Below are 21,433 nucleotides of genomic sequence, written 5' to 3'. Positions count from 1 at the left end.
TAATTTTATTTGTATAGGAGTAATTTATATAAATATTTTCATTGTTTTCATTTTCATTGATTTGTTTTAATGTTGATTGTAGTAATGTTTATGTTGTAGTAATATTTAAACTAAAATTTTTGAAATGATAAATCAAATCTAAATCTAACAAATATGAACCCAAAAAAATTTGTTGTAATATTTTATGTTATTAGTGGTGATTAGACAAGAGTGATACAACAGTTGCCATTAATGGTGACATATTGTTCTAAGATTCTAAATTACATTCACAAGAATATTGTAAAACTTACACAAGTCAGAACAAAAAATTCAATCCACAATTTAAAACATAATTAAGAAATCTAAACATTCTACACCTAAAAAAAAAAACATAAATTTTTGTTACTTACAACCCATCCTGAAGCTCTACTCTTCAAGCCTTTCCAACAACTACAAACTGAATGGGTCTTCAGGATTTGCATAAATATAATTGCTAATTATAGATAAAAATATTACAAATCTTCACAACATAACTCCACAAACTCAATTCAATGAAGTTCTCTTCTGCAGCAGATGTATTAATGGCAAGAAGTATAATCAAATTTAATTTAACTTCATTACAAATTTAATTTGATTTCATTATTTATAAAGACCCTTAAATAATATCCAAGTATCTAAGTATAGCCTTAAGTAATATTAACCTCATTCTGTTTGTTTCTTAATGTTTATTTTTTTTGTTTTGTTGAAAAGTACAGTATTCCTAATTTTTTGTTATGTATTATATTATTTTCTGTTCTTTTTTCTTGGTTTCCAAATAATTATAACATTTAAAAAGAAATTATTATTAAATTAAACAAATTTGAATGTTATTACTTTACATTTCTAATTATTTTATCTGTAGCATGCCTTATTGCATCAGTTTTGTTGATTTAAATACCTATCAGATTTAAAGAATCTACCTATTACCTATATTTATTGTACTTAAGAAAATTTTATTTTTTATAGAAAATGACTAAAATTTTATACAAAATTTTCTTTTTACTGCTTGATTGAATTTTTTTTAAATTAATTTTTTCTTTTCCCCTTTCTTTTAAGATAACCAGTCCAAAATAAGAGAAGTGAATGATGCTTATAAAACAGGACATAAAGATTACACTTATATTAATGTACCAAGTATTAGTGGATTAGATCTGTCACCTTTCTTTGGATCCCAACCGGGTATTCCACCACAGTAAGTATAAAGTGAATTTAATTTATGTTTGATCCATTCTAGATAAATGCTGATCATGCTTCTTTAACATGATAGGAGTAATATAATGAAATTTTCAGTTACATATTATTTCAATTTGTTAAAGTTATTCTGTCAGTGATATTTTTACAATAATTTGTAAAAGTTTATAACTTGTCTCTTTGTTTTATGTTAGCTCATAAAGATGTACAATTTCAATAACAATTCAGGTCTATTCATAGGTAGATCATTTCTAAGATGATACTATTAAACTAAACACTAACTGCTAAAATATACTACTACATAGGCATTCATATCCAGTTAAGTGTCGGAATTCTGGATCTGTCAGACTCACAAAGTAGATATTATTAAAACTGAACTGGCAATAATGCTAGCCATTCACCCAAGGGAAGAAGGGATCAAAGATAACAGAAAGGAGAGGATAGGAAGAAAGGGACAATCTACCCACGAAAGAATCAAGAGATTATTTTAGAAAAAACACCCAAAGAAGTGTTTCATGCCCTAAGGATAGTGAGTGCCTCTTCTACCTACAGTGTCTTTAGAACAATTAAATTCCAGCAACAAATTTACTTAAGGAAAACCCTCATTCACTCCTGGATTGTTTAGTGTTTCAGAACATTCTAATGAAGCATAAAGTGTTCAGACAGAACAGCTACAATAAATTATTATAAAAGGTATTTATTTAACATTACAGTATTGTTATAATTTATTGATTAAGGTCTGAGGTTTAATTACTACCAAAAAAGATTGAAATAATTCAAACTTTGAGGAGGATGTAGGTATTTTTTGAGTAATGGCAGAGGAAGCTAGCAGATCTAGAGGTAAACCTAAAAAGAGGATGATGCAATGATGGAGGGGCTTGGATGGAAAGGTAATGAAATCGAAGAAGACATACTGTAAAGAAAGAGGTAGGTAGGGATTTATTATATGATGAAACACTCAACCTGGAGAAAGCTATAGGTATCGATAATCTAAAGAGGAAATCTGATGTTTATTCATTGACATTTTTATTAATGCTTCAAGACACAGGCTTTACAGTCTAGATTTTGGCATAAAGTGGCTATTTCAGTTGAGCCACTGTTTAGTATGCTATTGATAGATCATATGATAACTGTTTTGTAATACTGTACAAACTAACTCCAAGTAAGATTTAACTCCAAGTAAGATGTAGTAACTTTAATTACATCTGAATGGGGTTTCAATAGGGTTTACTTAAAAGCATTGACTCATGATTGTTGACTTAATGTTGGATAACTCTATGTACTAAATTTCTACTGGACAAACAACTTGTATGTTGTGTAATTGCCACTAAAATATTTATAAAACATGAGACTGCCTTTGTTTATTTTAAACAAACAAAAAAGTTATAAAAAAAATCATGTTTAAAAAAATAATTTTTGTGTCTATATCCCAGTTAGGGATAATATTTTTCACAAATTTCCACATTACATTTCAATTTCCAGGTTAGGATTATAAAGGACATCTGATTATAACATCCTGTTTTCCCATTTGCCTAACCCCAGGAAAACTGTGAAAATAATGTTAAAGAAAGAATAGTATAATAAAATTGTACCACTTCAGTTAACAGTAATTAAGACATTTACCCATCGTTGTTCTAATATTTTTATTTTAGTTTTCAATGGAATCCAACACTAATACCATGGAACCAATTACAACTACCTTGGAATCAAGGACAAAAACCTTCCACTACTACTACTACTACTACTACAAAGTTAACTACCAGTGAATCTAACATAGAACAAACAGAGTTTCAGAGCAGTTCAGCAAATCCAACTGAGACAATAAAAAATGAAACAGAATCTGGAAGTTATACAGCTTTATACAGGTAATTATGGTTTTACTTTATGAAGCAATTTAATGCATTAAAAAATAAAATATATTTGCATAAATACATCTACATTAATTTACTTCCTGGTTTATAGCTTAATCAACTTAATGGTCTTGTCAGATCACTTAAAAATACTGATTACAGTACATTTCTTCAGCAACAGAAATTTATTGTTCTGCCTCAGAAATTATCTGCCTCAATATCTTGAACTAGTCATTGTTATTCTCTTCGCATATGATTCAACAATATGTATATCTGAAGATAATTAATTAAATAAAATAGCTTGAAAATTCTGGATTAGCAATTCAAAAAAGTTTTCACTTGATTGACTGTGATCATCTAACTTTAAACATGGATAAAACCATTGGATTATGATTCTGGGTAGACATAACATAGCTAATTGTGTGGATCGAATTTCCATTAATTGTAAATAGTATTTCTGTTGTTTATAAAGCAAAATTTGTGGGTGTTTTATTAGGCAATAAATTCTCTTGGGAAGAGCAAATTGATTTTATTTACAACAAAATCAAAACTACTATTTTGCTTTGAAGCATTTTAGTAAAATACTAAATTTGTTATTTTAAAATATTTGTTATACTTAAGTATATTCGCATTAGAAATATCATCTCTTGGAGTTCCCTCAAAAAGTTAGAATGATTCTTCAAGATACAAAAATGGGGTGCCAATTCATTGTTTGACATCCATAAGTATGAATCATTAGACTAATATTTAGAAAATTAAAAATCTTAACTTATCATTTTATTTATATTTATGAATGGGTAATGTTTGCTAAAAAGTATAGTCATTCATTTAAAAAAAACAAAAAAACATTATTTACCTTTATCAAATCAGATGACAGAACTAAAAAATAAAATATAAAAAATACTCAACTATGAGAAAGGGCTTTATTATGCTTTTGTTACCATTTTTAATTAATTACTGAACTATTTAAAAATTCTTCCCACCAATTTATTTAAAATATAATTAAACAATATTATTTTACAGAAACATTATTACTCTGCTAATGAATTTTTAAATAATACTAATTAAAAAATAAAAAACCTTTCTTTCTTGCATCCTGTTCATTGTGAACATAAATATGTGCTTAAATAGTTTTTTAATGCCTTCTGAACTGGGGCTTATTGTATAGTTATTTTTTACATGTAGTATTTTATATATTTACCCTATCATTATTTTTTTTTATTGTTTTTGATTATTAATATACGATTTAATCACATCTATTTTTTTAAAATTAATTGCGTATATTGACACTGCTCTTATCATGTTTTATCATGGTTACCCTTGATCCATCCAGGCAAATGCTATTATTAAATACTATTATTATTTTTCTATGTTTAATGCATCCTGCGCAAGTATGTGCGAGAAATGCATTTCGGTGTCAAAGGAGGTGCAGTATATAAATTTATAGTACTACATTATTTACACTACTAGCGTTTTTATAAATACATATACCAAAACACAGAATTATAAATAACTATTTAATTACAATTAAATAACTGTGTGAATAATAAAGTAATTATTATACATAAATATAAGGAACTAGCTCTACCCGCCACGCTTCGCTGTGACACATTGTGGTTGCATGGTTTATTGTGGTTTGCTTTTGATTATTTCTACAGTTCAAAATATTTATCTTTAATTTAATACTGCTTCAATAATAAAATCGTAACCATAAGATTTAACTCTGATTAGTAGTCAGTTATTTCTTTTTATTAAGTACTAACTCTACCAGCCACGCTTCGATGTGGCACATGGTGGTTACACGGATGAGTAATGCGAAACAAAACAAAGCATACATTTCATAGAAGTTTAATTTTGCAATAGTTGTGGATATACAACATTTTTTTGTTTTTCCACTGTCTGCGTAGATATAAAGGCTATCTGGTTTGCCGACTCGGGAACACGCAACATACAGTTGCCCATGTGAGAAGCAATCCGCATCTAAATCTAAACCTCACAATTCTAAAGATTAACCTTGAGCTTTATTGATTGTGATTGCAAATGCCAATCGAATTGGGAATTGCAATCTTTTAAATTAAAATGGTGTATCGTATCGGACGGGATTATGGGTATTCGAGGAATGAGGACATCTTCACCTTTGAAAGGCCCCGTTAAAATCGTTACTTCCACTACGTTATTCATCAATTTCTTAACTGCAAGTCGCGTGCCGTTGCAGAGTTTTGGCTGATTAATATTCCGCAAGAGGATAATTGTCATTTTTTTATCGAACCGTTGCTAGAATCAATCTAATGAGGAATGTTTTCCCAGTTCCTCCTGGCGCATCCAAGAAGAAGGTGCCCCCAACTCCGTCATTTATCATTTGCATTACGCAATCATAAATGCCTTTCTGTTCACGCGTTAATTTGCGAATGTTTGATTGGACATATGACTGAAGATCACCAATGTTGTAACTCTGTTCACGGTGTAAATCCACATCAAATGAAGCAATCGCAGCTCGGGTGGGTGCTGGCATTCCCAATTGACTAAGAACTTTATTTGAAATAGCTAAGCACTTGTCTTCAATATGTATCAATGCTTGTTGTAAATGCCTTCTGTAAATTCCATGGTCATATTGGTATTTTCTAGGCATACTCTATACAAAATAACCTCATCCATATGCGATCGATATCTTTCCCACAACTCTGTGGGAGATGAAGGGAAGCAAGCGGTCAATATAATTGCGAATACGGCGCCAATTTGGTTTGGATGTGCAGTGCTGCACGCGTCATTGATACATATATCCCACTGTTGGTCGTTTTCTAATAAATTCAGAGCTTGGTGAAAAGCGCAGCTCAATCACGACACGATCACACAAAACTACCTCGATTAAAGTGAATATTTAATTCAGATTGTTTAATAATCTGAATCAGATGCAAGTGGATACGTTTTTTAAACAATGTAATTGGGAACAGGTATTGTTTCACATGTGACTGCGGTTGTCGTTAGCTAGTATGGCGAGTGTTCCCCTCGCTTCCGGCAGATGGCGCGGTCACTGGTACACAGCTGACCGTTAAAAAAACTGTTTTCTCGCGGTCGCGGGTATGTGACTGATGCGAAAAATAAATAAAAACAATCTTTGATGCGGTTTATTTATCTCGTAAAATTTGAGCTCAATCGGTGCAGAACATTTTGAGTTTTTGAAGCGTACACAAACGAACTTAACATTATTATATATAAAGATTTGTGGGCTGCGAAAAAAAAGCCCTTAAGTCGTGCGAAAAAACACATCATTTTAAATGCTTACAAATTACAGAATAATCAAACGGCGTTGATTTCAGATGTTAATAAACTGCTAACGTAAGTAGAAGTTGTGCTGCTTCAGTGTACAACGTGATTCTCGAGTATGAATCTACTAATGAATTACGGTCTCCAAAGAAAACAAAACCCCACAGGTCAATTGAGAAAAAGGTGAGATTTTGATAAAAAAGTCGATTCGAAAAAAAATTACACGAATTTGAATTATTTAGAAATAGTTTAGCGGTGTATTTTGTCCTTTGGAAGAGAATTCGGTTGTTGTCTTCGACAATGCTTCTTATCATTAAACGAAAAGAATTCCAGCCGTGTTATAGAAAAACAATGATATCAAAATGTTGCTTAGTTCAAAAGTAATCATTTTTGAAGAGGTTTAAGTTAATGTTCAATCATTGCAAAGGGTTTCGCGTATTAAAAGTAATTATAGTCCGTATAAAATTTGTTTGACACATAACGCCATATTGGTAAGTCGTGTTTTTATTCGGCTCCTAACGAATATGTTTGCCGGTCTCCGTGGCGCGAGTGGTGATGCGGGTTATATATCGTGCTAAAATTTGAGCTCAATCGGTGCAGAACATTTTTTGTTTTTGAAGCCGTACACAAACGAACTTAACATTTTTATATATGTAGATTATACTAATTCTCTGAGACTTATAAAGATACAATTGCAACACCCCTTCCAAGCCTCAATTTGCTAAGCTTGAAAAAAGTGATATCAAAGAAACTACAGTTACTGCAGCAGAATTGCAGATTTAATAATTTTTTTTAATCTTGTTTTTGAGATGATATTTTTTTCACCAAACATATATAGTAAAGAACAAAATTATATCTTTTGTTTTCTCTTTAAATAATGGTATTTTAAGCATTCTGTGTTTTTACCATCAGATCACAGAACAATGACGTATAATGCGCTGTTCACTAACAAAATAACCCTTCAAGAATTATGACAATGTTTGAGAGATTCTACTTATAAATTTATAATTTTTATTTTGTGAACTGATGTCGAGGATTCTTTAATTTGTTATATTATATTTTTAATAAATATTTTACTACAATATTTTAACTATAAAACCTTTAGTAAAATAGATTTACTTTTAGTAATTCTTTTATAGTCTTCATACATTCTTAAACTTTTCATCTTTTAAGCCAATTATAATGTTTTCTGTTCTTTTCTATTTTTTACCAATGTAACAGTTTTTTCTTACTATTTATTTTGCTGAACAAAAAAACAACAATAATACTTTGTACAGTCACAATCAGATGTCCTTGAACCTTAATAACAGTAAATTGCACCTGCCTATCTCAAGTAGTTATTGAGAAAGATGTATCGTAGTTTAAAAAAAAATAAACTTTTGGTATCTGAAAAACAAAGTACACACTACACAGGTATAATTGATTAGTAAATTTTTTCTCCATAAACAGGATTATCTGAATCATTCTCGTAAATCCTGAGTTTCCTATTTGGTGTGTTTTCCTTATTTTCTTGTGTTTGTATTATTGTCACTTCTTTTTTTGGTTTTTTACCTTTTAAAAAATCAAAAAAACAAGTTGGTTTTTTTAGGATTTTTTAGAAAAATGAATCCACATTCATTTTTTTAAACTCCTGAAGCATGTTTTCAGTGAAAGGCAACCACAATCTTTGTTAATTACAATTTCACTCATCTAGCATTACCATTCTTAAAAGTGATGCATTTTGCACACCTAATATTAAAATATGTCTGCATATAAACACAGTTTTTGAGATAAAAATAATTATTTTTATACTACCAGGTTCTTGTAATATCTTTTCTTGTCTGTCTTTCACACTCACTCATCCAAATGACTCATATTACTTTGTAATTATGTTCTACAACATAAATGTTGGTAATAATTTATTTCCTAGATATGCATTTTTAACAGATTCATTAAAATTTCAACTGTGTTCTTTTATTCTGCAATTTGTATTTTTTTCAATTTGTCAGTTAATGAGCATAAAATATGAATAACTGAAGATAACCTCTACATAAACTATTTACCATAATTTATAAAACATACCATGTTGCACAAAAATATCTCCTATATCATTAAAATGAAATATAAATTTGTTAAGAAGAATAAAGCTAATTAATGTAAAAAGTTTGACCAACTAAATATAAAAGGTTGGGCAGAAAATAAAGATAAATTTTATACCAAAATTATCACCAAATTGCAAAAGATATTGATTTGATATAGTGAAACGTTTTTACAAAAATAGTGCAACATTCTTCTAATTCAAGTATAATGTGAATCTCACATGTTTACATCAATTAAAATCGTATGAAAGAGATGCATTTAAATTTTGTATGAAAGTAACATTTTTGTTTTATTATATTCTTTGATGCATACACATGTAGTTTGACAACAAAACCTTTACTCAATTTATTATGTACATAGCAGAAGACCAGATAGAATTCAATAGCTTGTGGTACAATAAAAAAAAGCTTTTTTATTTTACTCTACTGTATTTTAATATTATGTTTGTGTAAGGCCCTTCCACATACTGACAAGAGACAGTGAGTGAAATCTATTGTTTTAAAAAAATGGAGTATGGCAATTTGCTCCTTACCCCATTTGTCTCAGTCTTTCTTATGATTGTGTCACCTGAGGTACAGGAGGCATTAGTTAGAGTAGCATAAAGATGTTCAATATTATCCACGATGTTCCGGGATTCACGATCTAGCACTGGCAGCTCGCATATAGGCACTGTGGAACTGCAGCACCTCCTATTTCCACTTGATATTATCGATAACATTTAATATAATTAGACCTTTTTTCTTTAATTCTTACTTTATACTTGTACAATCCATATCTTTTTTAAAATACAGTTAATAGTGATTGTTGTTTTGCTGTTTTAACAATTCATTAGTCAATTAAAAGAAGTGGAAATTTTAATAAACTTCATTAGTCAGTTAAAAGAAGTGGAAATCAATCAGGATTGGTTCCAACAAGATGGCCCACAGTGCACACAGCTAACAGGTCAATGACGTTTTTACAAAATGTCTTTAGTGAACGAATCATTTCAAGCGGTTTGTGGCCTGCACAATTGCCCCCATCTGACTCCTTCAGATGACTTTCTATGGGGTGCAGTGAAACAAGCAGTGTTATCACAACAGACCATGCACGATTGATGAACTAAATACTGCAATTATGGCATACATACGAGATATTCCAGTAGCTGGTTAAAGTGTTTGAAAACAAACTGAAACGTGTGCAGTGTTGTACTGATGTTGGAAGAGGTCATTTTCAACACCTTTTATAAACTATTCCAGTTATTGTAATATTCGTTTCGTTAATAATAAAAGTAATAATTAAAAACGTTTCGTTATTACACTTCAATAATTCTAGTGTATAGTAACTTTCCAAATGTCTGTATAATGGTTTGGGCTGAAAAATTTGAAATTATTTTTGACAATCATTAGTTTTGTTTTTCATTCATTTTGTTTTAATCACTGCGGCTTCGCAGATTAATTTTATTCTATAACTTGTCAACAGAAAGTATAATCTTTCATACAGAATTTATTTAAAATAAAAATATTAATTTTTTTATGTATTTAGAAACTTTCCATTAAAATTTTAAAGAAATCTAAAATCAATGTTATATTAAAACATTAATATAAATAAATTATTTTTTAAACATCTACGTCAAGTCATTCTAATTATTAAAAAAAAAAATTGGTAACATTTTTACACACTATTTTTTTTTCTTTCTACGGTGATTTATGAGAATCTTCTTAAATTAAATGTAGCCTTGGTCATTGGCATAATATCCATGTTACACAACTGCCCAAAAAGGAACGTAATGAATTTAGGGTGTATGTATGTGTTTTTTTAATCACCGTTAAGTATTACTTCAGAGGATGAGAAGAATGATTTGTAGCGTATGTGAAAATGTCATGCCTGACCGGGATTCTAACCCGGGACTACCGGATGAAAGGCCGAGACGCTATCACTCGCGACACGGAGTCCGGCAGGGTATGTGTGTATGTTTGTTCCACCGTGGCGGCTCAACGACTTAACCGAATTAGATGTATGACCCCGCGCTGGAATCCTTACGTCGCCGGGAGTGTCATAGGCTATAAATATAAATATATATATGTATTTAGTAGTAGAGATTTAACGGTTAAACACAAACTTTTAATAAATTGAATTAATGAACTGTGAGCCTCTATGATTGTTTGAACTGGGTTTGTACTGAGTGATTTTATCAATCAAATAAATAATATTTATGAATGAATGAATAATATTAATATGGTATTACAAAAATAATAAAATAAAACAGCATTAAATAAATTTACAGAAATTCTGTTTAATAATAGTGGCTTCCCGTGGGGACTGTGTGTGAGGCTAGAGTGGTGAAGTGATGCGAGCACCTCGTGCGAGGCTAGACCGATATCATCATCTGGCAACAAACGATGTGCCCCTGGGACGTTGTTTTGAGATGTGCAATGGAGTTCTCTTTTAATGTCTCTGCAAACAATCATCCGATTTACAAAATTCAAATGGGGTATTTGCTAGTATAATACAAATTCATGATGGAATCAAACCAGAACAAAATTAACTGATATACTCAGAAATGAATCTTATTTAACGTTACATAGCATACGAATGTACTGTTTACAAAACTACGTCTGTTACTAGAAATTAATGTGAAAGCATATTCTTAGATAAAACTGTATTCATAGACTTAGTGACGACAAAAATACGTAATTAAGGAAGTTATAATAATAATTATATTTATACCAATTTAAATGACGTCCTTCGATCGTCTCGCACGGTAGTGCTTGTAGAAATTCTTATAAATTGAAACTCATAAACCTAAAATATTAATCTTTGAATAATTATAACACGACTGGCTAAAAAGGAGTGTAATGAATTTAGGGTGTATGTATGTTCCACCGTAGCATATTAATGGCTGAACCGATTTAGATGTTTGATCCTGCGTTGGAATCCTTATTTTATAGGGAGTGTCATAGCCTCTCTCTCTCTCTCTCTTTCTCTCTCTCTCTCTCTCTCTCTCTATATATATATATATATATATATATATATATATATATATATATACATATATATATATATATATATAACCGCGTGCCGCGTGATCTTTAATTAACTGATGCACAAATAAACGTTTTTTTAATGTTTCTCTAAGCGTGATACCATTTCTTGATTGCTTTTTTGTGTGCATTAAAGTTCTATTAATACAATTTTTCTATCACCCTTAGTTTTAAATAAATTACGCTTCAAAAAAATTAAGGGAAAATATAGTAAAAATCTGTAAAATTTATAATTTTTCATGGCCATACCGGTGTTAGAATAATTTCGCTGATGCTTTTTTTTTATAAATAATCTCAGGCACATCCCGAATTAATGTACAACAGTAATCAGTTAGCATGTTAGTATTCCATTTCCTTTTATAGCGGCTTTCCATCACCCAAATGTCTTGGTGGAAACGTTCTCCGTGTTCGTCACTCACGTCTCTGAAGTTGTCCGGGAAAAAATCCAGATGTGAGCAGAGGAAATATATTTTCAAAGACATATTACATCCCGTAGCTCTATATGAAGTAAGAAATTGATTAATAATATCGTGGTAATTGTCGGATTTTTGTTTGCCGTGAAAATTTTTGCAAACGTCTTTTAATGAAGCCCAAGCTGCACTTTCTACATTATTTAACATCGAGTTAAATATGTCATATTTGACCAACTCTCTTATCTAAGGACCAATAAATATTCCTTTAATTTTACCTTCACTTACATTCGGAAATTTCTGCCCGATGAACAAAAATCCGGGACTATCCTTCTTCACTGCTTTTTCAAAAGTTTTCATTAGTTCCAGCTTTATACAGAGAGGGGTAAAAATATTTTTTTGGGTTCAACTAAGGGCTCATGAATAATATTTTTCCCATTTGAGTTAAGTTGTCTCCCTTCTTCCACTCTTTGGTAACATAATGTTTATCCCTATCTCGGCTGTCCAACTCGCAAAGAAAACACATGTACTTAGTATAGCCTAACTGCACGACTAACAAAATAGCTATAACTTTCAAATCACCACATATGTTCCAGTTATGTTTTTTATAATTTATTTTTTCAAGAACGTGTTTCATCAGATCATATGTCTCTTTCATTTAATACCATAAGCGATTGGTAATGAAGGATATTTGTTGCCGTTGTAGTAGAACCAGCTTTAAACTATACTTCGACAAATCTATGAAAAGGCGCCAGTCTTCAGGTTTATGAACTTGTCCTAAGTGCAACATAAGGTCATCAATATTTGCGCAATAAACCAAATTATTTTCGTCAATAAAGTACTGAGAAAGTTCTTTTTGTCGGCTTCGAAAGCCCAAAATTTTTGTATTTTTTTAAAGTAAATTCCAACCTTGCAGTCATGATCCTAACAGTTCGGCTTGATTTTTTCCATAAATCTAAATCCTTAACCAAGTCATTTCATTCACCTTGTGTTATATGATGTGGCTTATTGGAAGGTAATTCAAAATCAAAATATTGTTGTCTTCTTCAGTATTGCCTGATTCTTCATCGCTGTTTTCGAAACATACACTCACAGGTGGCTCAGGAACTAGAATAATTTCACTGTGCGGTACAGGCCTAATTGCAGATTGCAATGAAGGATATTTTACAGTATGTTTAGATTTTTTAGGAATTCCAGACATACTTGTTAAACAAAAGTAACAATCGGTTACATGATCCTTTGGTTCATGCCAAACCATAGGTACACCAAATGGCAAAGCCTTCCATGTACCTTTCTGTCATTCTCTTAAATATACAGAATAATTAAACATACTAAATGAGGAGCCCACATCTTATCCTGATCATCAATTTTACACTGAAAGTACAAATGAAATGCTTTTTTAATTAAAGGTGAAATGCTTTTTCTATTTGATTTTATGATAAACTCACCACTTACAAAACGAAAGGAATCCACATCATTTACACAATTTCGGGGCATTATGACACTGCACTGTTAACAAACTTAAGACAGCAATAAGACTGAACAAAATTAATTCATTTCTAAATCCTAAATTTTATAATATGTGACTATGATATGATTTAATTCTTTGTCTAGTATTGTTTATTTATAGATTGCAAATTATGTTAACAAAGTTTAACAACAAAAAATGAGCTAACAAAATACAAAATAGGAACTTAAAATGCTAACTATATGTTGAAAATGAAAAAAAATCCTGTAATTAAAATTTAAAACTTTAAAAAAAATGATGGATGATAGAAAGATTCTGAGTTCATATTCGTTTTCAGCATCAAAAATCAGATTAAAATCATGTATCACATGTTAGGAAACAAAAATTACGTTTATCAGTGTTACCTCACATTAAACAGCAATGTTTGTTACAATGTTTTTTTTTGACAGTCGTTTTTTTAATTTTTTATATATATCTCTTATGTCAAATGCAACACTTGCCTGTATGCTACAGTTTGTAATTAGTGTAGCATTTCCAAAGGCTATGGTGAATTTTGAAATATTATTATTTTTAATCATATATTACTAATAATGATTCACAAAATGCTTGTTTAATATAATTTATTTATCTGTAACATTATTTCATTTTACAGCAGCTTTTATATTATGCATTTTTATTTATTTTTTTTTTAGTAATATCGGATATGAAATCCCTTGTGGTGTTAGAAAATGCAAGCAAAAATTAAAAATTGTTGGAGGAGTTGATGCTGAACCAGGTAATTATTTTTTTAACAATCTTATAAAAATGATTAGATTCTCAGTTCAGTCTGGATAAAATTCTGTATATTCAATGTCAGTCGTCTGTCTCTTCATCAGACAGATTGAGTTTGATTCTTCTTTTGTTTTGTATAGGGAAAAATACAATTATTTAATTATTATTATTATAAATATATATTTAATTGTAACAGGTATTAGAGTAAGTTTTATTTCCATATATCTAGAAAAGTTATATGATATTTAATGTTAAAAACTCATCATATTTTTTTTTTAAATACAAAGATGATTTGAAATATTTTTAAGAAATATTTTTGCTGTCATCTTTGTTTAGTACTGGATTATTATACCACAATAATAATGTGTAGCCTAATTTCATTCTAACATACAAAAGAATTTTCAAGTAAAAATAATTTAAGAAGAGAATTTATTGTAAAAAAAAAAAATAAATATTTTTCTTCATTCCAGAGGATCACAGTAGTGTTCACATTATTTCATGGATACCTTTTATTATGTTTAGAAAAATGTAGATTTCTTGATTTGCTTTTCTTATTAGTGTCTTTTTTTCATATAAAGAGAATATTTGCAGGTCTATCCTAATTTTAAATAAAAATATTCTTCTTCTGTAACATTTTTTAAATCAAAAGCCACTTTGTCTATATAAACAATTTGAATATGTGTTTCATTTCTTTTGTAATCATCATAACATAATATTGGGTTGTAGTATTATAGTCATGTGTAATTTGGATATTCCAAATATTTAACACAAAAATTAATTGGAACATAGGGTAAAAAAATTCAAATTCCAATATTATGGAGACTTTTAGTTCATGGATTCCTATATGCACTTTTTCTACATTCTTTTTCTTGTTTTATTAAAATACAGATTATTTGATTTTACTCAGATGAGAAGTGTTGTTTGTTGGCTCATCATCATTTTAAATAAAAATAAAACCAAATAATGAAAAATAAATTATTATTACCTACTGGGTTGGTCTAATGGTAAAATCATTGCTGCAAATCAGCTATTTAACAACAAATTTCTGAAATCAAAGGTTCTGAGGTTGAAATACTAGTATAGGTAAGTTCTTTTAATAAAGGTAAGCTATATGGATTTGAATTCTAGAGAGTGGATTCTGATTTACTTTGGTGGTTGGAGTTCGATTAACCACACATCTCAGGAATGGTTGCTCTGAGTTTATACAAAACTACACCTCATTTACATATCATATACATCATCCTCATCTCACAGGTCCATGGCGGTTGCTTATTGTTCACATGTTAAACAGACTGCATTGAACATATTAGGAATAGAAAAAAAATTATGTTAAACATAAGTTAAAAAAATATAGTATTAAGTCTGAGCCTGAGTGTGTAGTAGAATTACTTAAAATATTATATTATTTTCTTAGTAGAGATTTTTAGGTTAATTTTACTTTTATATTATATATATATAAGTATATATTAATAAAGTATATATATATACTAGTATATATATATACTATATATATATATATACTTAAGTATATATATACTTATATTATATATAAGTATATTTTAATAAAGTTTGATTGAAGTTGTTTAGATTTTTACTAAAATAATTGCAGAAAAAGTTAATTTTAAATGTAAAACCACGAATAAACACACACAAGTGCGCACGCTCAAAAAATATACACTTATATTGTTTGTATTTGTATTGAAATTTATTATTATTATTATTATTAACATTTTTTTTGTATTCAGTTTAAAACAGTTCCCTTCCATTATAGAATATAATCAGTTACCTACTTACCTAATTTTAGTTATTTTTTTCATCCAGTATGTCAAACAATAATTATTTACTCTTATCTGCATAATTACTTGGATAATATATAATAAATAACTTAACATAGTTAATGTTAATTGGCAGAAAATAATACAGATGAACATTTTATAACCTTGATAAGTGGGTCAATTGATTGCATGATTTAGTCATTACATTAAATCATAAATAATGTTATGGTTGCACAAAAGCAGTAGTTTGAATTTAAATGATAAAAGTTACTAAAAATTCTGAGAATTTTAAGCATTGTAATATTTATAATATAATGAACAAAAATAATATTTGCTTATCAAATCTGAAGCAGAGCCACCTATCTGAATATTGTGATATAACTAATTTACTTCAATAAATTAATTCTAGACAGATATTCTATGAAAACAGTTACTTCTGGGGAGTGTTAATTTCAAACTATTAAACTGTCATTAACACTTCCATGTACTCTGTATTTTATTAAAAGGTTGAGTCCTATGATGGATATTTTTCTCTTATGTTTTTTTTTTAACAGAAAGACTTTTTGAAGGTCTATGTACGTATACAGGTATATATATTAATTTGGTGCTATGAGAATCAGTTTAAACCACCATTTTCATTATTTTATATGACTAGCAAACACTATGAGAAAAACTACATTCTTAAATTCTCAATAGCTTATTTCAATTAAAATTTAAACATTTTTAAATTCATTCTTTTTCATTATTATTATCTTGCATTCTATTCTATGAGTTTATTATTTCTGAATGTTAATATTTTAAATCATAAGTAAATATATATATTATTTTGAATTTCTAGAATTACAGTTTTTTTTATGTATTATCCCATGGTCACAGTTTGACAAGGATTTGAGAGATAGCAAATGTAAAAATTTCTTGTAAATACAATTTATTACTCTTAAATAATTTATAATGTATAAAATGCAATTCAAATTAAAAACAAAATTAATTTAATAACAATTAAATTTTAAATAACACAATACAGTTCCAATTTACTAAAAACTTTGGTAATAACAAATAGAATAATATTGAATTAATAAGATAATAATGGAAAATCTACAATTCATAACAATACAATTTACAAAAATATTAATTATTTTTTCTTATTACAAAAGAACTACTCTACATTTTAAGAATGAATGGAACACTGTCACTTTCACTCTTGTTCACAAATATCTCACCAAACAGCTTCTTGTTTTCAACCATTGTCCAAAATTGAATACTTGTGATGCACTCTTTACTTGTTTGTTAACCAATAATTACTCCAATTGCTCTTCTCAGAGAAGGAGAAGATAGAAGTGGTTGGAAAAAATTCATCTATCTCTGTTCCTTATTATTTATCCTTTTCCGTAATGATTTTCTGTGGTTATTGCTAGACACTCGTTGCATTCATGTTAAGGATGTGGAATACCTTTTTGAGTAACTGTATCCTCGTGTATTTGTATGATTTAATTGGGATAAAAATGCCTTAAGATCTGTGTACAGATTTTATTTCACATTGGTGAGTGTGGAAAAAACTCAATGTGAGACAGAAATACATATTGGGCAAGGCTTCTTGATACAGAAAATATACATATATATTATACATATGTATATATATTTTGTTTATAATATCTATCTTTATATGTTTATTTTTAACATTTCAATATATGACAGTAATACTGCATCAGATTGTTAAAATGACCTTATATCTGCATATTCAAATAATACTAGTATACTCAGTATAATGAGAAAATTAAACAAATGTTTTGAATCATCTAGCATACATTTAATTGCATAATGTACACTGCTGTATTTTGGCATTCTTGAATAGTATATTTTGCTGTGTAATAATACATGCATTGTTATAGTCAAAATTTGTTTTCAATTTTGAGTCCACTTAGTATGAATTTGAAGATGTTCGATTTTCATAGAAATTGTTCTGTCCAGTACGTGTTCTCAAGATTTTGAAGCTACTGTTAAAACATTAAAACAGAAGGTCGCAATGTAAAAACAATATTTATGTACAAGAATGTGGTAGCAATGAAAGAGGCCATTAAACAGAAAAAGAGGCCATCTATAACATTCAGGCCATCTGAAGCCTGTGTTAAAAAGATTTTACTTAATGATCTACACCCCCATTCCTACAAAAATATGAACTTTGAAATTATGAGGAAGTTGTCTTTTTCTGATGTACTAAACAAAAAGTTTTAGATTATTTCTAGACATTTTAACAGTTGATCAATAAAAACTAAAAGATGGTAGACAACTTGTTTTCGAGTGATGAACATTTTTTTTTTATCAAGGTTTATTAATAAACAAAACATCTGTTAATGGTCTCCTGAAAAAAAAAAAAAAAATAGTAACTTTTGGGACTTCCAAAATCACTTTGCAGTAAAGAATTTTTTCTTTTAGAATTATTGGACGTTACATTTATGAAGTTGATAAAGAATGGGGTGTGTCACAAGACTACTTTACATTCATTTCTTACACACCTTTTTAGTTCTTAAACTAATTCGACATCCTTGTTGACTCACAAGTTTCCTAGGCAGATTTGCAAATTTAAAAAATCTATACCCTGGTAGGGGTACCTTTGATAGCTTCTTTCTCATTGATTATCTCAAAGTCTAAATTGCTATTAAATCTTGCAGGAGAAATTCTTGACAAATAACAGGAATGTAATAAAATCAACATTGTTACTGGAGTTTTTACTTTGTTATTTTTTTGTTGAGGTGATGATTTTTACATCTTTGATTTACCTTGTGGTTTAATTGATTATGCTTTGATTTCCATGTTAAACTTTTTATTCATGTCTCATCGCTTTAATGACATTAAAAAAAAATTGAAAAAATTTTTGAAAATCTTTTTATTATTTTTTTTAAAGTAAAATAATATTTAAATAAAAAGTGACAAAAAACCATTTCAGTCAAGAGGGGGGTAACTACAGCTTATTTATAAAATGCTGTTTAGTCTAAGTTTGAGCTCTGGTTAAGATCAAATCAACTTTTTGAATATTTGTAAAGAAACATTTTTAAATTTGTTTGTTTTTAAAGGTGAATTTCCCTGGCAGGTGTCGTTGCAAATAACAATAGGAAATTCTCCAAAACATATATGTTGATTAAGATCAAATCAACTTTTTGAATATTTGTAAAGAAACATTTTTAAATTTGTTTTTAAAGGTGAATTTCCCTGGCAGGTGTCGTTGCAAATAACAATAGGAAATTCTCCAAAACATATATGTGGTGGAGCAATAATTAATGCTAACTGGGTTATAACAGCAGCTCATTGTGTTCATAAAATAGCTGCTAATCGTTTATCGGTGGTTGCTGGAGATTATAATCTTTATGTAGTTGAAGGTAAGCCAATTAATATTCTTACGTTATCTGATATAAATATGATTTTAGAAAATTGAGAATTATTAAGGTGATGACTACTTGCTTCATTTCAATAGTTATTAATCATTTTAATAGTTATTAATAGTTATGATATGCTAATTGGCTTGACTACTCAAATGTTAAATTATGAAGTTCCTTTGAAATCTAGATATCAAATGAATCTACTTAGTCATATTTGTGTATACTAATTAACAGCTGACTGCTAGTCTCTTTGGCACGATGGTAGCATCTCAGCCTTTCATCCAAAGGTCCCGGGTTCAAAACCCGGTCAGGCATGGCATTTTCACACATGCTACAAAACATTTATCTTATCCTCTGAAGCAATATCTAATGGTGGTCCCAGAGGTTTAAAAAAAAAAAAAAAAACTTAACAGCTGACTGCAGTAACATGTGCAATTGAAATACAAATTGCTATTACCTAAGAAGATGTTCCTAAAACATCTTCTTGTATGAATGGTATAGATTATCTGATACAGGTGTTCTAAACCAATATTTCCACACTTCACTTTTTTTTATAGATTTTTCATTATTATAAAATATTTTACAACTGTTAATATTACTCAATTAAAGATATATCATATGTTACAACATTTTTTTATAATATGTATTTTATAATTACAAATGTTTCCATAATTATATTATATGCATATTGTAATTATTCTTTATTTTACTAGTGCTTGACCCAATTTTAATTACTGATGGTGAAAATGTGTTAAGCGTAACTGGGATTTAAGTCCAAACTCTTTCAGATGAAAGGCAGAGATGCTATCGCTGCTTTAGAAATCACTGAAGTGGTATATTATTATATTACTGAAATCTTATTATTACTATTAGTACAAAAAAAAAACTACATCAGATTCATCTGTAAATTTTGCTGATCTATACAGTTGTACTGATTTGTTCAAATTTTTTGAATACTTATAACTGTACTATTAAATATTTTAGACATTCTGGATCATGTTTAGATGACATTACCAATAAATCTATTAAAATTATATACAGTTTAAATAAATAAATGATTTATTGCTAGAGCATAGTTTTACAATTCCAGTATATGTTATGGTGAAGTACCATCTTCACAGGTAGAGATTATAGGTTTTGATACTTGCAGTCATAAAAGTAATATAATTAACATTAAATACTTAATGTGAGGTGTAAAATGTAAAAAAATATTAACTGGTAACAGGGATGTCATATTGTGCACTGAAAGTGATAAAATAATTTATACAGCATGACTAAAATGTGACCAAATGACTTTGGTAGGTAGTGATTAGTGTGGTGGCTTCTAGATGACTTGGTCTTAGGTTTGTTTACTAAATATATAATGTTTTTCCACATTCATTTCGTGTATTATTTCACATGCACATTAATTTTAATATTATATTTATGTGTACCAGTGTTTCTAACATAATTATAATATTATATTTAGTAAAAATCTGTTTAGGTAGTAAACAGTTAAGATTATTAATTAAATAATGAATATTATTCTATTTTTCACATCTAAGATACAAAATAAATATATTATCTGTGCTTTTTTTTAGCAATAAACTTCTTTTATTTGTTTTTTAAACTTTTAACTATATAATAGAATAATCTTATGTTCTTAAATAATTTCATTAATAGGTAGTGACTGATATTAGGATTTTTATTTAAGTTACACAATTTAGTTACAGTAAATATAAAATTGCATATCTGTAATGTAAATGCCATGTTAGTTATTTGTAATTGGGTCAAAACCTCAACAATTAATTTTTGCCTTGTTTCTTTTCACTTTTTTTTTAACTAAGGTCTAGCAATAATAGGATTAAGGTAGTATGACAAAATCGTCTGACTAAAATTTATTGCATTGTTTTTTTTTAATGAAAAAAAAAGTATTTGTTTAAAACATATACTTTTGGTCTGCATAGTTAAACATGATAAGTTTATAAAATCTTTAAAAAATTTCAATGATTTGTTTTCAAAACATGCAGAGATTGCACTTCCAAATGATTAATTAGTGCTTACAACTGTGTAGTTCCTTCAATGGTAGCGTTACAATTGGAATTACTGATTTTTTGTAAGTCAGAATTACTCTGGAGTACCATCATAAATTTGTTGATGAAAAAGTTACACAAGTGACTCTGAAAAATCAGTTTCCATAATTTTGAAACTATGTTATTAAAGGTTTTTAAATA

At 28.7% G+C, this 21,433-nt stretch overlaps 2 protein-coding genes across 2 annotated transcripts in view; one reads left to right on the top strand and one right to left on the bottom strand.

The window, feature by feature from the left end:
* Positions 1-15,884, bottom strand: part of NC2beta (negative cofactor 2beta) — a 34,931-nt gene extending 19,047 nt beyond the window's left edge. Inside the window, exon 1 of the mRNA XM_075370947.1 lies at positions 15,866-15,884. The gene's annotated coding sequence lies outside the window, so the exon portion shown is untranslated. The remainder of the gene's footprint in view (positions 1-15,865) is intronic.
* LOC142327695 (trypsin-1-like) overlaps positions 1-21,433 on the top strand; it is a 41,920-nt gene that overhangs the window by 3,255 nt on the left and 17,232 nt on the right. Inside the window, exons 2-5 of the mRNA XM_075370944.1 lie at positions 1,075-1,210; positions 2,862-3,074; positions 13,993-14,075; positions 19,044-19,220. Coding sequence (XP_075227059.1) covers positions 1,075-1,210; positions 2,862-3,074; positions 13,993-14,075; positions 19,044-19,220 — 609 coding nt within the window. The remainder of the gene's footprint in view (positions 1-1,074; positions 1,211-2,861; positions 3,075-13,992; positions 14,076-19,043; positions 19,221-21,433) is intronic.

This window comes from Lycorma delicatula, chromosome 7 (assembly GCF_047948215.1).
Source record: "Lycorma delicatula isolate Av1 chromosome 7, ASM4794821v1, whole genome shotgun sequence".
Lineage (NCBI taxonomy): Eukaryota > Metazoa > Arthropoda > Insecta > Hemiptera > Fulgoridae > Lycorma > Lycorma delicatula.
Note: the sequence above shows the minus strand (reverse complement) of the source record. Positions and strands in the feature narration are given on the sequence as shown.